General features: G+C 43.3%; 1 protein-coding gene across 1 annotated transcript in view; it reads right to left on the minus strand.

Moving 5' to 3' along the window:
* DNAH14 (dynein axonemal heavy chain 14) overlaps positions 1–13,896 on the minus strand; it is a 454,606-nt gene that overhangs the window by 108,657 nt on the left and 332,053 nt on the right. Inside the window, 3 exon segments of the mRNA XM_078851974.1 lie at positions 8,377–8,568; positions 10,514–10,675; positions 12,602–12,799. Of these exon segments, the coding sequence (XP_078708100.1) occupies positions 8,377–8,568; positions 10,514–10,675; positions 12,602–12,799 (552 nt within the window).

Here is a 13,896-nt window from a genome sequence, read left to right on the forward strand (position 1 = left end):
CTTCCCCAGAGCCAAGTTTTTATTAGGACTCCAAGGAAGATAGGAAGTTGTTCAGGGAATGTGACTATGCAGAGTCTATCTCAAAGAACTCGAGTTACAGGTTACTAAACTCCATTCCTTCTTGGAGTGTCCTCTGAATATTCCCACTCACAGGATAATTTGGTAAGCAGTACCCATGAATGGTTAGTGGGACTTGGAGTTCTAACTGAATAGAGAATAAAGTAGTGCCTTACCAAACTGAGTGTCTGATCTACACAGTAGATCTAGGGAACAGTGTTTTGTAAATGTATGTATAGAGCTCCCTGTACCAGCCTTACAGATCTCAGCAACTGGAACATGTCTAAGACATGCCATAGCAGTACCTATTGCTCTGGTCCTAACCCCGGTGACGGTCTGTCCAGCACTCTTCTGTACCTCTCATGGCTCGTGTAATATGGACGATCACAGGCTCTGACGATGACAGTGAAAAAGATGCCAGTGTTCGGAACGTGGGTGTTTCCAAGTGGTCTTACATTCATCGCTTAGTCACATCAATCGTGAACATACAGCTTGCACCACAACACCATAAACAACCAAAAGTAATGTGAAAGAGATTTAACACGAGGCACTTCAAAAATAAGCTAGTTGTGAGACTCTTCAGCAACACCTCATTGAGAGGCTCTCTGATTTACCTGACAAGATCAATGACATCTAAACACACTGGAAGGAGTTCAAGACCATTATTCAAAGGCACGTGCTGAATTGATTGGATAGTCCACTCACTGCCATAAGGATTGTTTTGATGAGAACAACAAGGAAATCACAGCACTTATTCGCTAGAAGAGAAGCGCATTTTGCACTTGGCAAAATGAACCCTCTAATCAGCAAATACTAGAGATTTATCATTGTCTTAAAGCTGTAGTTCAAAGGAAGCTGCACGACATCAAGAATCAGTGGTGACAATCAAAGGCCATGGAGATCCAGAGTTTCGCTGATCAACATGACATGAGAAGCTTTTTTCAAGCAACAAGAGCCATCTACGTTCAAATGGCACAATCCCTCTGCAATCCCAGGCAACTCCACCCTTCTTAAGGGCAATGGCCTTCAAGCAATGTTAGAAGGAACATTTTGAGACTCTACTGAACCGTGAATCTGAAGTCTCAGGTGCCACCATTGAGTGCATTCCTCAGCATCCAGTAATAGAACCTCTTGCCACGCCCTATCTTCTGAGGAAATCTGGCAAGCCATCACGCACACACTGAGGTTGACTTGCAATCCATCCTAGATCTCTTCTCAGGAGCCTATCATAGTTTGGGACTGTCCCTCAAGAATGGGAAGACTGAAGTCCTCTACCATCCTGCCTCCGCATTAGTTGCCCCCCTTCTCCCACAAATTGTCACCGGTGGTGAACCCCTGGAAAGTTGAGCGTTTCCTTACCTTGGTAGCCACCTTTCTCAGACAGCCAATCTCAATGTGGAGATTGAACATAGCATCCATTGTGCCAGTGTGTCCTTTGGAAAGTTGCTCCGTTGTGTCTTTACTGACAGAGATCTGCAAATGGAAACTAAGATCCTGGTCTACAATACAGTAGTCATCCCTTCTCTTCTTTATCAGTGCAAGACATGAATGACGTACTGAAGCCTTCTTAAGCATCTGGAGTGGTACCAACAGAGCTGCCTTTGGAAGATTCTCCATATCAGATGGGAAGACCATCGCATCAATGCCAGCATTCTCTCTACAGCTAACATCACCATGTTGAGGTGAAATTATGAATAGGGTTCCACGTCTGTCACGGAGGTCATGGAAGTCATGGATTCTGTAACTTTCTGCGACCTCTGTGACTTCTGCAGCTGCCAGTGTGGCGGACCCTAAGGCTGCCCAGGGCCAGGTGGTCAGGTGGCCCCAGGGACAGCCACACTGGCCACTGCTCAGGTGGCCCCAGGCAGTTGGTCCCAGGGACCGCCTGAGCAGCAACTGGTGCAGCTGGCCCTGGGGACTGCCTGAGCAGTGGTCCCGGGGGCAGCCCAGCAGCACCAGCAGGTGAGCAACCCCTGGCAGTAGTCGCAGGGGTGGGTCAGTGGCTCCGGGGGCAGGTGCTATTTGATGGCCCCTGGCAGCTGGTGCCGCTCCCTCCCCCCGAACAGCAGCCCTCCCCAGCTAAGATTTAGTTAGTGGTATTTATAGTACAAGTCACACACAGGTCACAGGCCATGAATTTTTGTTTATTGCCCATGACTTGTCCATGATGTTTACTAAAAATATCCATGACTAAATCAAACCCTTAATTATGAAACATCAACTTAACTGGGCTGGTCATTGCGTGTGGATGGCTGAAACTCATCTTCTGAAGTAAGTCCTCTTTTCTCAACTTAGTGGTGGTAAGAGGATCCATGCAGGACAGAGGAAAAGCTACAAGGACACCCTGAAAGTATATTTTAAGAAGGGAGGCATTGCATGAATTGGGAAGAGCTGGCTGGCAATAGACTGCAATGTTGTCACATCATACATCCAGCCTCAGCCCATTCTGAAGAGAATCGCCTTCCTCAAGAGGCTGAGAAACAGCAGAGGAGGAAGGAAAGGTACAGCATCCTGGCCAGAAATTGTGCTCTTTCCAAGCAACCACCTGTTACATGTAAAGTACAAATTGGACTCCTTGGCCATCTTAAGTCTCACCAATGACTTTTCCCCTGGCAGACATCATCCTCGTATCAAGGGATAGCCGACGACGGCCTAACCCCATCATGGGGAGGAATGGATGCTATCTTTAACATTTTTCCATACACTGTCTAACCCATCTAGATAATGATTGTGAACAGGTAATGTGACTTTTATGGTTGTAACATGAAATAAAGAGATTGGGAGACTTACAAAATTGCTTAGCCCTATTAAGATAGTAAGCTAAAGCAGGGGTTCTCAACCTTTTTCTTTCTGAGGCCCCCTCAACATGCTATAAAAACTCCACGGCCTACCTGTGGCACAATTGGTTTTCTGCATATAAAAGCCAGGGCCGGCATTAGGGGGTAGCAAGCAGGGCAATTGCCTGGGCCTCATGCCAAATGGGCCTCCGTGAAGCTAAACTGCTCAGGCTTTGGCTTCAGCCCCGGCCAGTTGGGCTCAAGGCCTCAGGCTTCAGCCCCATGCGGTGGGGCTTCAGTTTTCTGACCTTGGCCCCAGCAAGGCTAATGCTGGCCCGGCTTGGCAGACCCCCTGAAACCTGCTCATGGGCCCCCCAGGGACTCCAGACTCCTGGTTGAGAACCCACTGAGCTAAAGCACTCTTAGTGTCTAAAAGTATACATCTTTGACTCTTATTTAAGCTTGAAGTCTAGGGAAGTGTGACACAGATGCCCATTGGTGCCAACTGGCAAAGGGTTCACTATACTTTAAGAGCAACTCCTGCCTCACACCTGACAAACTCACTACACCAAATACACTGCTTTCATGGTAAGGGCAACAGGTGAGGTTTCTACCAAATACTTGCAACTTATTGATACTCCTAATCATTGTAAAATGTGCATACAGGTAATATTTAAGGAATAATGTATCTATTTATTGAAAATTAAGCCCCTATGGCTTGGAGTGAAAGTGAGTCACCAAGCACTAATATGTCTCTGTGATGGCCCATTCAAGTGGGAGGGAGCTGTAACCCCTCCTTGGCTAGCTGATTAGGTAATATATTACTCAATTGTCTATTTTTGCACCAACCCAATTCTTGTGTCATCTGATATCTCTATCAGAGATATTTTTATGATTTCTTCCAGGTCACCGATATAAGTGTTAAACAGTATATGGCAAAGAACAGACTCTTTCAGGACCCCTGGAACTACACCACCTACTCAAAGATGATTCCTCATTTACAATAAAATTTTTCCCCAACTACAGAACAGAAATATTTATTGAATACTCCTACCTTTTTGCATTATTATTGATAATTCTACCATTTCCATCTAATAATGGACCAATACCATTCTCGGGATTCTTTTTATTCCTAATTATTAAAAAACCTCCTCTGTCTTTAACTCTACTGGCCATAGATTTTTCCTTGTGTCCCACTGAGTCTCTTTTTACAGGCTTGCCTCCAGAATGTTTGGGGAAGTGGGAGAGAGGACTGGAGGAAAGCCTGAGCAGTCTAAGGATACAAGTATACTGCAATCTGAGGTGTGACTGCAGTATGGATAGACATCATAGAATCATAGAATATCAGGGTTGGAAGGGACCCCAGAAGGTCATCTAGTCCAACCCCCGCCTCGAAGCAGGACCAATTCCCAGTTAAATCATCCCAGCCAGGGCTTTGTCAAGCCTGACCTTAAAAACCTCTAAGGAAGGAGATTCTACCACCTCCCTAGGTAACGCATTCCAGTGTTTCACCACCCTCCTAGTGAAAAAGTTTTTCCTAATATCCAATCTAAACCTCCCCCACTGCAACTTGAGACCATTACTCCTCGTTCTGTCATCTGCTACCATTGAGAACAGTCTAGAGCCATCCTCTTTGGAACCCCCTTTCAGGTAGTTGAAAGCAGCTATCAAATCCCCCCTCATTCTTCTCTTCTGCAGACTAAACAATCCCAGCTCTCTCAGCCTCTCCTCATAAGTCATGTATTCTAGACCCCTAATCATTTTTGTTGCCCTTCGCTGGACTCTCTCCAATTTATCCACATCCTTCTTGTAGTGTGGGGCCCAAAACTGGACACAGTACTCCAGATGAGGCCTCACCAATGTCGAATAGAGGGGAACGATCACGTCCCTCGATCTGCTCGCTATGCCCCTACTTATACATCCCAAAATGCCATTGGCCTTCTTGGCAACAAGGGCACACTGCTGACTCATATCCAGCTTCTCGTCCACTGTCACCCCTAGGTCCTTTTCCGCAGAACTGCTGCCTAGCCATTCGGCCCCTAGTCTGTAGCAGTGCATTGGGTTCTTCCGTCCTAAGTGTCCTTATTGAACCTCATCAGATTTCTTTTGGCCCAATCCTCCAATTTGTCTAGGTCCTTCTGTATCCTATCCCTCCCCTCCAGCGTATCTACCACTCCTCCCAGTTTAGTATCATCCGCAAATTTGCTGAGAGTGCAATCTACACCATCCTCCAGATCATTTATGAAGATATTGAACAAAACCGGCCCCAGGACCGACCCCTGGGGCACTCCACTTGACACCGGCTGCCAACTAGACATGGAGCCATTGATCACTACCCGTTGAGCCCGACAATCTAGCCAGCTTTCTACCCACCTTATAGTGCATTCATCCAGCCCATACTTCCTTAACTTGCTGACAAGAATACTGTGGGAGACCGTGTCAAAAGCTTTGCTAAAGTCAAGAAACAATACATCCACTGCTTTCCCTTCATCCACAGAACCAGTAATCTCATCATAAAAGGCGATTAGGTTAGTCAGGCATGACCTTCCCTTGGTGAATCCATGATGGTTTATCCTGATCACTTTCCTCTCATGCAAGTGCTTCAGGATTGATTCTTTGAGGACCTGCTCCATGATTTTTCCAGGGACTGAGGTGAGGCTGACTGGCCTGTAGTTCCCAGGATCCTCCTTCTTCCCTTTTTTAAAGATTGGCACTACATTAGTCTTTTTCCAGTCATCCAGGACTTCCCCCGTTCGCCACGAGTTTTCAAAGATAATGGCCAATGGCTCTGCAATCACAGCCGCCAATTCCTTCAGCACTCTCGGATGCAACTCGTCCGGCCCCATGGACTTGTGCACGTCCAGCTTTTCTAAATAGTCCCTAACCACCTCTATCTCCACAGAGGGCTGGCCATCTCTTCCCCATGTTGTGATGCCCAGCGCAGCAGTCTGGGAGCTGACCTTGTTAGTGAAGACAGAGGCAAAAAAAGCATTGAGTACATTAGCTTTTTCCACATCCTCTGTCACTAGGTTGCCTCCCTCATTCAGTAAGGGGCCCACACTTTCCTTGGCTTTCTTCTTGTTGCCAACATACCTGAAGAAACCCTTCTTGTTACTCTTGACATCTCTTGTTAGCTGCAGCTCCAGGTGCGATTCGGCCCTCCTGATATCATTCCTACATGCCCGAGCAATATTTTTATACTCTTCCCTGGTCATATGTCCAACCTTCCATTTCTTGTAAGCTTCTTTTTTATGTTTAAGATCCGCTAGGATTTCACCATTAAGCCAAGCTGGTCGCCTGCCATATTTACTATTCTTTCGACTCATCGGGATGGTTTGTCCCTGTAACCTCAACAGGGATTCCTTGAAATACAGCCAGCTCTCATGGACTCCTTTCCCCTTCATGTTAGTCCCCCAGGGGATCCTACCCATCCGTTCCCTGAGGGAGTCGAAGTCTGCTTTCCTGAAGTCCAGGGTCCGTATCCTGCTGCTTATCTTTCTTCTCTGCGTCAGGATCCTGAACTCAACCAACTCATGGTCACTGCCTCCCAGATTCCCATCCACTTTTGCTTCCCCCACTAATTCTACCCGGTTTGTGAGCAGCAGGTCAAGAAAAGCTCCCCCCCCTAGTTGGCTCCTCTAGCACTTGTGCCAGGAAATTGTCCCCTACGCTTTCCAAAAACTTCCTGGATTGTCTATGCACTGCTGTATTGCTCTCCCAGCAGATATCAGGAAAATTAAAGTCACCCATGAGAATCAGGGCATGCGATCTAGTAGCTTCCGTGAGTTGCCGGAAGAAAGCCTCATCTACCTCATCCCCCTGGTCCGGTGGTCTATAGCAGACTCCTACCACTACATACCTATGGCAGCTAAAAATAATAGTGTAGATGGGGCAGCATGGGCTTCAAGGTGGACTAGCCACATGATATACACCCAGGGTCTCCAGTGTGCTTGTACAGCTTGCACTGATGCCTGTGCCACTGCATCTACACTGATACTTTTAGTCATGGTAGTGTGGGCAAAGCCAGAGTAGGTTTATCCATGCTGCTCTCACACCTTGGATTGCAGCGCAGACATACCCTCAGGGGCACTGCTATAAGAAGGTTCCACCATTTACACTGCACCAGTTAGGATGTCCCATGAGTGGGAATATGCGAAGGATACTTGAATAAGAATTTCAGCTCTTGTTGCCAAGTGAAAACCTGTACAGTTTTATTACAGATGAAGACACTGAACAATACAAAGGGTCAAATTGTGTCTTCAGTTATAATTAAGGCTGCAATTTAGACACGGAGGTCACAAAGTCACAGAATCTGTGACTTCCAAAGACCTTTGTGACTTCAGCCAGCACCGGATGAGAGCTGCAGGGTCCCCTGCTGCCTGTGGAGGCAGGGAGCTGTGAGGTGCCCCTGCTGCTCCCGGATGCTGCGGGCAGCAGGGGGAACCCCCACCGCTCTCTACCGCCTTGGGTGGCAGGGGGAACCCCCACTGTTCCCTACCGTCCCAGGTGGCAGGGGGGACCCTCGCTGCTTCCAGCTGCCACGGACAGCAGGAGGGACCCCCGGAGCTCCCGGTGGCCAAAGGCATCCCAACCACCGTGGGATGCAGTGGGGGACTCCTGCAGCTCAGAGCTGCCAGCAGAGGGGGAATAAGGAGCTCCGAGCCCCTACAGGTGGTGGGGGCCCCTGGAGCTCCCAGCCCACCCCCAGCTGCCCAGGCTCCCCATTTTGTCACGGATATTTTTAGTAAAAGTCAGGGACAGGTCACGGGCTTCCATGAATTCTTTATTACTGTCTATGACCTGTCCCTGACTTTTACTAAAAATATCCGTGACAAAATCTTAGCCTTAGTTATAATGGTAAAAACAAAGCCAATAGATTTGCACCAATGTAAATGAGGGAAGACTCTGACCCTTCATGTCTGACAATCAGGCCCTGTAAAAATATGTAAACGTATGCACTGAGAATGGCAAAATTTTCCTAGTCACTGTTTTTGCAAAAAATGAAAACTCACTTCACATCAATTATAGCTTGGTTAAATTTTCCTTTAATGAAAAGCAGGTTTCTACAGTAAAACAGCTTTTGTAAAATTCGCCATAAGCCAAGCCAAAAATTGTATATCACCATGGAAGTGGGAAAAATAATTGTATTCATTTTTGCAATGTAGAAATAATTTTATTTTATACCATCCTGACAACTGGTTTTTCTACTGCTCCCTGCTCTTGCACTTCAGCATGCAGGTCTCACTTTATATCAAATTGGTGTTTTAACAATGTTCTGACATACATTCTATGGGCCTGATTCTTTTCTCAGTTATACTAGTTTTATACCAGTATAACCCTATTGGCTTCAATAAAATTATTCCTGATTTGCACTCATGTAACAAGTGCAAAAATCAGGTCCAGACCTACATTACCATTTAAATCTCTGCTGAATTTGGCTCTGCAATTTCCATGTTGTCTGAATCTGGTATCAAATGCGCAATAAATGAAAAAGTGTTTAACTACAGTTTAAAAAAAAAGGTAAGTTCTATTATTACGTTACCTCACTGTCATCACAAATGTCTTCATGGCTAAAGTAGCTTTTTGCAACATGCAGGAGAGCTTCTTCAGGCCAGTTGTCGTACCAGTCAACGGTAGAGCAATTAACAATGGCAGGATATGTCCGACAAAGGTGACGGAAGTTAAGTTCTGCAGGACTTGTCGCCAAAACAATATGAAGCTTGCTACGTACTCTCTGAAATAAAGATTTAATTTTGGCAGGGGGAATTACAGTTAAATATCTCTTTTTCCCAAACCTGTTTGCTGGCTGGAATTATTTAATTTAAAAAATTATGTTAAGATTACTACTTTTTACTAATGTAATGCTTTGTTTTTTAAGTTACAACAATACTGTACTAATACATGATCAACAATGTAAAAATGTACCTAATCATTTTTAAGTCACGCATTTAAGACTATAAAAACCACAGTACAAAATATTAAAATACCTAAAAGAAAAGGCAGACGGCTCAAATACTTAGCGAATTTGCTATCTCATAATATCCTTGATCTTGCAGTCCATACCCATCCTTAATTCTTAGAGTAAATGGGAGTTACACAGTCATATGGACTTTAGAATCAGACCCCAGTTGTAATGGAAATTTGTTGACATACTGTGACACCCAGTACTCCATCTTCACCACGTTAATATGGTTATGATATATTTTGTACGAAGTGTGCCTTGTGATGTATCATTTGGAAACTCATAATCTGCTGAACACCACTGTCCTGTTAAGATGTGTGTAACAACACTGTGTGTAAAGCTGTGAGATTTTAATGTATGATTATTACTGGAATATGCTGTTATTCTAGGTAACACCCACAAACCAATTTCTCAGAGACAAAGACACATTGGCATGCCAGCAAAGTGCTAAAGCACCATTACCTACTTAATTGGCTATTCACCAGCAGGGCGGGAAGGTATAGACAAAGAATTTACATTTCTTCCCAGAAACTTTTCAAATCTCACATACATGGGAGACTGTTTGTCTGTACTCCAGTGGTACAAATCCTCAAAGAGGGGAGTGGGATATAAGAATGGGAGACAGTGACCTCCACTTCACCACTTCCCCTCCATCTCTATTGACGGCAACTACATTGCTTGAAAGACAAAAGAAGCATCATTGAACTGGGGGACTGGTCCTGGCCTGGAGGTTTTCAAGCCAGCACAGACTGCTGTAAGCTTTTGGTGACAAAAACTTCTTTTTGCTTTTAAACCTATTACCCTTGATAAAGTTTAGGTATTAGCTTGTGTGTTTATCTTTTTATTTCTTTTGAACTAATTCTGATTTTTAAGCCTTATCACTTGTAATCACTTAAAAAACATCTTTCGCTAGTTAATAAACTTGTTTTGGCTGAAGTGCTTGAGAATCTCTACTTAGGTCAACAAGTCTGGTACATAAACATTACCCAGTGTTGGAATGTTGCACTATCTTTGATCTTATACTGTCCAGAGGGCTATTGAACAGTATAAAACACACATTTCTGGTGCATAAGGCTGGGACTGGGAATATGTGGGTGTCGCCTTTTATGTAATTCATGAATGGCTGGGCATAGCATTCATGTATTCAGCTGGGAGTGACTTTACATGCTGGTGGCTGTGAGTAAGCAGAGCCAGGAGGGGTTGCTGTTCACCAGCAAAGCAGTGTAAAAAGCATTTCAGGTTGGACAGCTAAGGGGACACAGCAGTCCATCAATGCAGACTGTACCCTGTGGAATGTCACACATTCCATCTCTTTAGTCTTCTTTTTATGAAGAAGAAAAAACATTTCAGCAAATCAAATACTTAAGTAAGCATCCTAGATGGTTGAATGTAAAAACAAAGGGTGAAATATGATGCAAAATATAAATTTTAAAATTCAAAACTACCACTATTAAAAAAATTATATGTAATAATATAAACGTGGCAAAATTTTCAAAACTTTGACGTGACTAAGTTGCATTTTCAAAAGTGATTTAAGTGCCTCAGTAACTTTTGAGTTAGGTAGGCATTTTTGAAATGGCCTTAGATACAGCTACCTACTCCTGCTCACACTGATGACAATGGCAAAACTATTGTTCAACTAAAACAGGGTCTAGCCCTTGGACATTTTGATAAAAAAGTTTCAAATTCTCTAAAATTAATGTATTTGAAATAGTACCTGCATGAAGAATGAAAGAATAGCTTCTCTGCTGTTAGAGTAGTTAGCCTTTTCGGCAACAGCTGTAAGCTTCACGACAATACCTTCCAACTCTTCCTTATCAAATAAATCAAGCTCTTCTCCAGAATTCAGAATGCAGCTCAAATGTTCTAAAAAAGAATCCTAGGGTAAAGAACAACGATTAGCAATCCCTGCAAAACTTGTTACTTATTTTCTTTTAAAACTAATATATTATAACATAAAGCATTTTTTAGGGCTGAAGGCTTATCACAGTGGTAAAAATACAGCTCACTTCATCAGATGCATTCAGTGGAAATTTCATCCGATGAAGTGAGCTGAAGCTCACGAAAGCTTGTGCTCAAATAAATTTGTTAGTCTCTAAGGTGCCACAAGTACTCCTTTTCTTTTTGCGGATACAGACTAACACGGCTGCTACTCTGAAACCTAAAAATATCACAGATACTGTGATTTTTCTGTTTATCTGTCACTTTTCTTTATGTCTGTGATTTTAATAAAGATGAGTTTCCCAAACAGTGGATCGCAAACCAGTAGGTTGCAGGGAGGTTCTAAATGAGTCACTGGCTGGTGTGCAGAAGAGGCCAGGGAGGGGGAGGAGTTGGAGAGTGAATATGACCCACAGTATTCCATATCCTGGGCCCAGCTCCACACTCCAGGTAATGTGACCTGGCATAAAGGGTTGCAGCGCTGCCAGGCCAAATTTCTTTGAGTGGCATTAAAATCTGTCAGGGTCACAGGACTACTCACTCAGATTTGGCTCAGCCGCATTTCTGTCATGACAGAGGGATGGCCAGGCCAAACCTGACTGGCGTTGTAACTGTGTGTGTCAGGTTGCAATGCTTGGACTGGGGAGCCAGGCCCAGTCCTATGGGACAGGAGTCACCACAGTGGGATGTGTATAGGACAGACTCCAGCTTTTCCGAACCCACCCTAGGGTCTCCCCTCTGCCCTGGGCTGGGATTAAGTTTGCAGTGCTGGGGCAGAGGAAGCTGCAGTGGGTGGTCGGTGCCCCTTCTGCAGGGCAAGAAGGAGGGGGCAGTAGTGGAGGGATTTATGTAAACTATATTTAAAGAGGTATAGCTAACTTTTCATACCTGTGACTTTACACACCATTGCCCCCTAAACACACGACTTTTACTAAATTTACCAAGACTGCTCTGTGGTTTTTGATAAAAAATGAAGTGACAAATTTCTAGCCCTAAGAATTACTGTATTTGGATTAAATTAGGATGGATGGACCAGTTTAGAAAAAGAGGAATTAACCCAAATCTTTCCCTGCAACTCAAATGAAACCTGAAACTTCTCTAAGTGAAAAAACTGATTAACTTTACATTATCTATTAATTTTCATATGCTTTCTCATCCTGCTTTTTTGGCTAAAACTGGAAAAAGAAATCCCACAAAAGAGGCCATTTTCTTATCGTCTCTGATCCCATTAACAAAAATGCTGAAATTTTATATGAAGATCTACTCTTGTCAGGTTTCCAGTTCAGTTGTCCGAGCAAAGAGATTTGCTCTGCACAGGCACCAGAACAAAGTATTGAAAAATTCCCAACTACTGATAGCACCAAATATTAGGTTTTTGTCTTCATTAAGCACATATATATAATATACACAAATACAAAAAATATAGACAATGATGCATGTAGGTACATCATGAAATCCATGGCCACAAGTGCCTTTTGTAGCATAAAGTCAAATACCTCGTTCTTTCAACTATGGGTGAACTGTGAATATATCTTGGTAACTAATCAACTTATTGAAATGTATGATCGCTTTTAAATGTTTCATTTCCTTCTTTCTGTTCAAATTGGTGCCTATTTTTTCACATCAGTGTGAAATAAGACGTTTCTCACTATATAGCAATACTGCACTACTGAAGTCAATGGGAGTTTTGCTATTGACTTTAAAAGGAAGCAGGACCAAACTTTTAAAGAGCCCAATTTTCAGCCCATGGTCTCCATTTGTTTGTACAAAACGTATTTGTACCCGCACAATGGTACAACTCTAAAACAAGCATGTATGCAAGTACTCTAACTTTAGCAAAAACATCATGGAAGAAAGCATTTACCTGAACTATATCTGAATCAGTGATGAGCAAAACAGTGTTCTGGCCCTCCAGCCCTGTTTGTCTATAGACTCTTTTCAGGTCCTCTCTGAAATCTGTGTAGTTGTAATTGTGGGTAACAGACAATCTAAAGAGGCTACAGTTTGATAAGTAACAGGCTAGGGTTGCACAGGTTATTTTCCCATTTCCATCCAGGCCAACCTGCAGAAAGATATAATTTATTTATTTATTTATTTATTTATATATACACACACAAACACATGCAGATGGTTTGAGAATCCCTTCACTATACAATAGATTGAGAGGAAAACATATAAAATGAAATAACTGTACAAATACAGATATTAGAGAGACAAGGAAGATGAGGTAATATCTTTTATTGGTGAGAAAAGTTGGTCCAATAAAAGATATTACTGCATCTGCCGGGTCTCTCTCCTGGAACAATTATGGCTACAACAACACTGCATACAACTACACAGATAACTATCAAGTCAGCGGACAGTTGCTGCAGCAGTTCTGCAACTTGTGTATGTAGCTTTGGAAGGTAGCATGCAGATGTTTCCACTTTTTCTGTGCACCAGTTTACTGGCTTCAGTTAGAGTACTGAGATGACATAAATGCTATGCAGCAGGATTTGACAAATATTTAAACATCTTTATACAATTCCATTCACTTGAGGCAATTTTTATTCATTATTAATAACATTTACCCCTTGTAAAGGGATTTCAACACTCTTTAGAACAGAAGATAAATATTGTTAACTTCATTTTACAGATAGAAACACTGAGGCACAGAAAGGTTAAGCTGTCTGTCCATGGTCATAAAATGAGTCACTGGTATAGCCAAAAATAGAACCTAGATCTTTTAACTTCCAGGTTCTTGCCATTGATACTAAACCATCTTGCCTTCTAAATTATCATCAGATATTGTAGTACAGAGTAGGCAAGTGTATTTAGAACTAGATTCATAAAAGGACTTAGGTGCCTAACTGCCACTTCAGGTCCCTAAATCACAGAATCAAACCACTGGTTACCTGCCCCTGAACCCTGTAGGTACCTAAAAATCACTTTATGCCTATTTTTTTGCAGTAAGAGTTCCCTAAACAGCAATGTCTCTGCTTCTGAACATGTGCACTGAAGGTTCATGCCAGGTATCTGTATGCCTATGACAATTTACATCATCCATACTGGCCCTTATGTCTGTCATTATTTGGAGAGGTTGACTACATCATGAGAGTGGAGTTATGGCCCTGAGCTCCAAAATGTCAACAGGAAGGATGGACTTCTGAATAGCCCAGC

This window comes from Lepidochelys kempii, chromosome 3 (assembly GCF_965140285.1).
Source record: "Lepidochelys kempii isolate rLepKem1 chromosome 3, rLepKem1.hap1, whole genome shotgun sequence".
In the NCBI taxonomy this organism is placed as follows: domain Eukaryota; kingdom Metazoa; phylum Chordata; order Testudines; family Cheloniidae; genus Lepidochelys; species Lepidochelys kempii.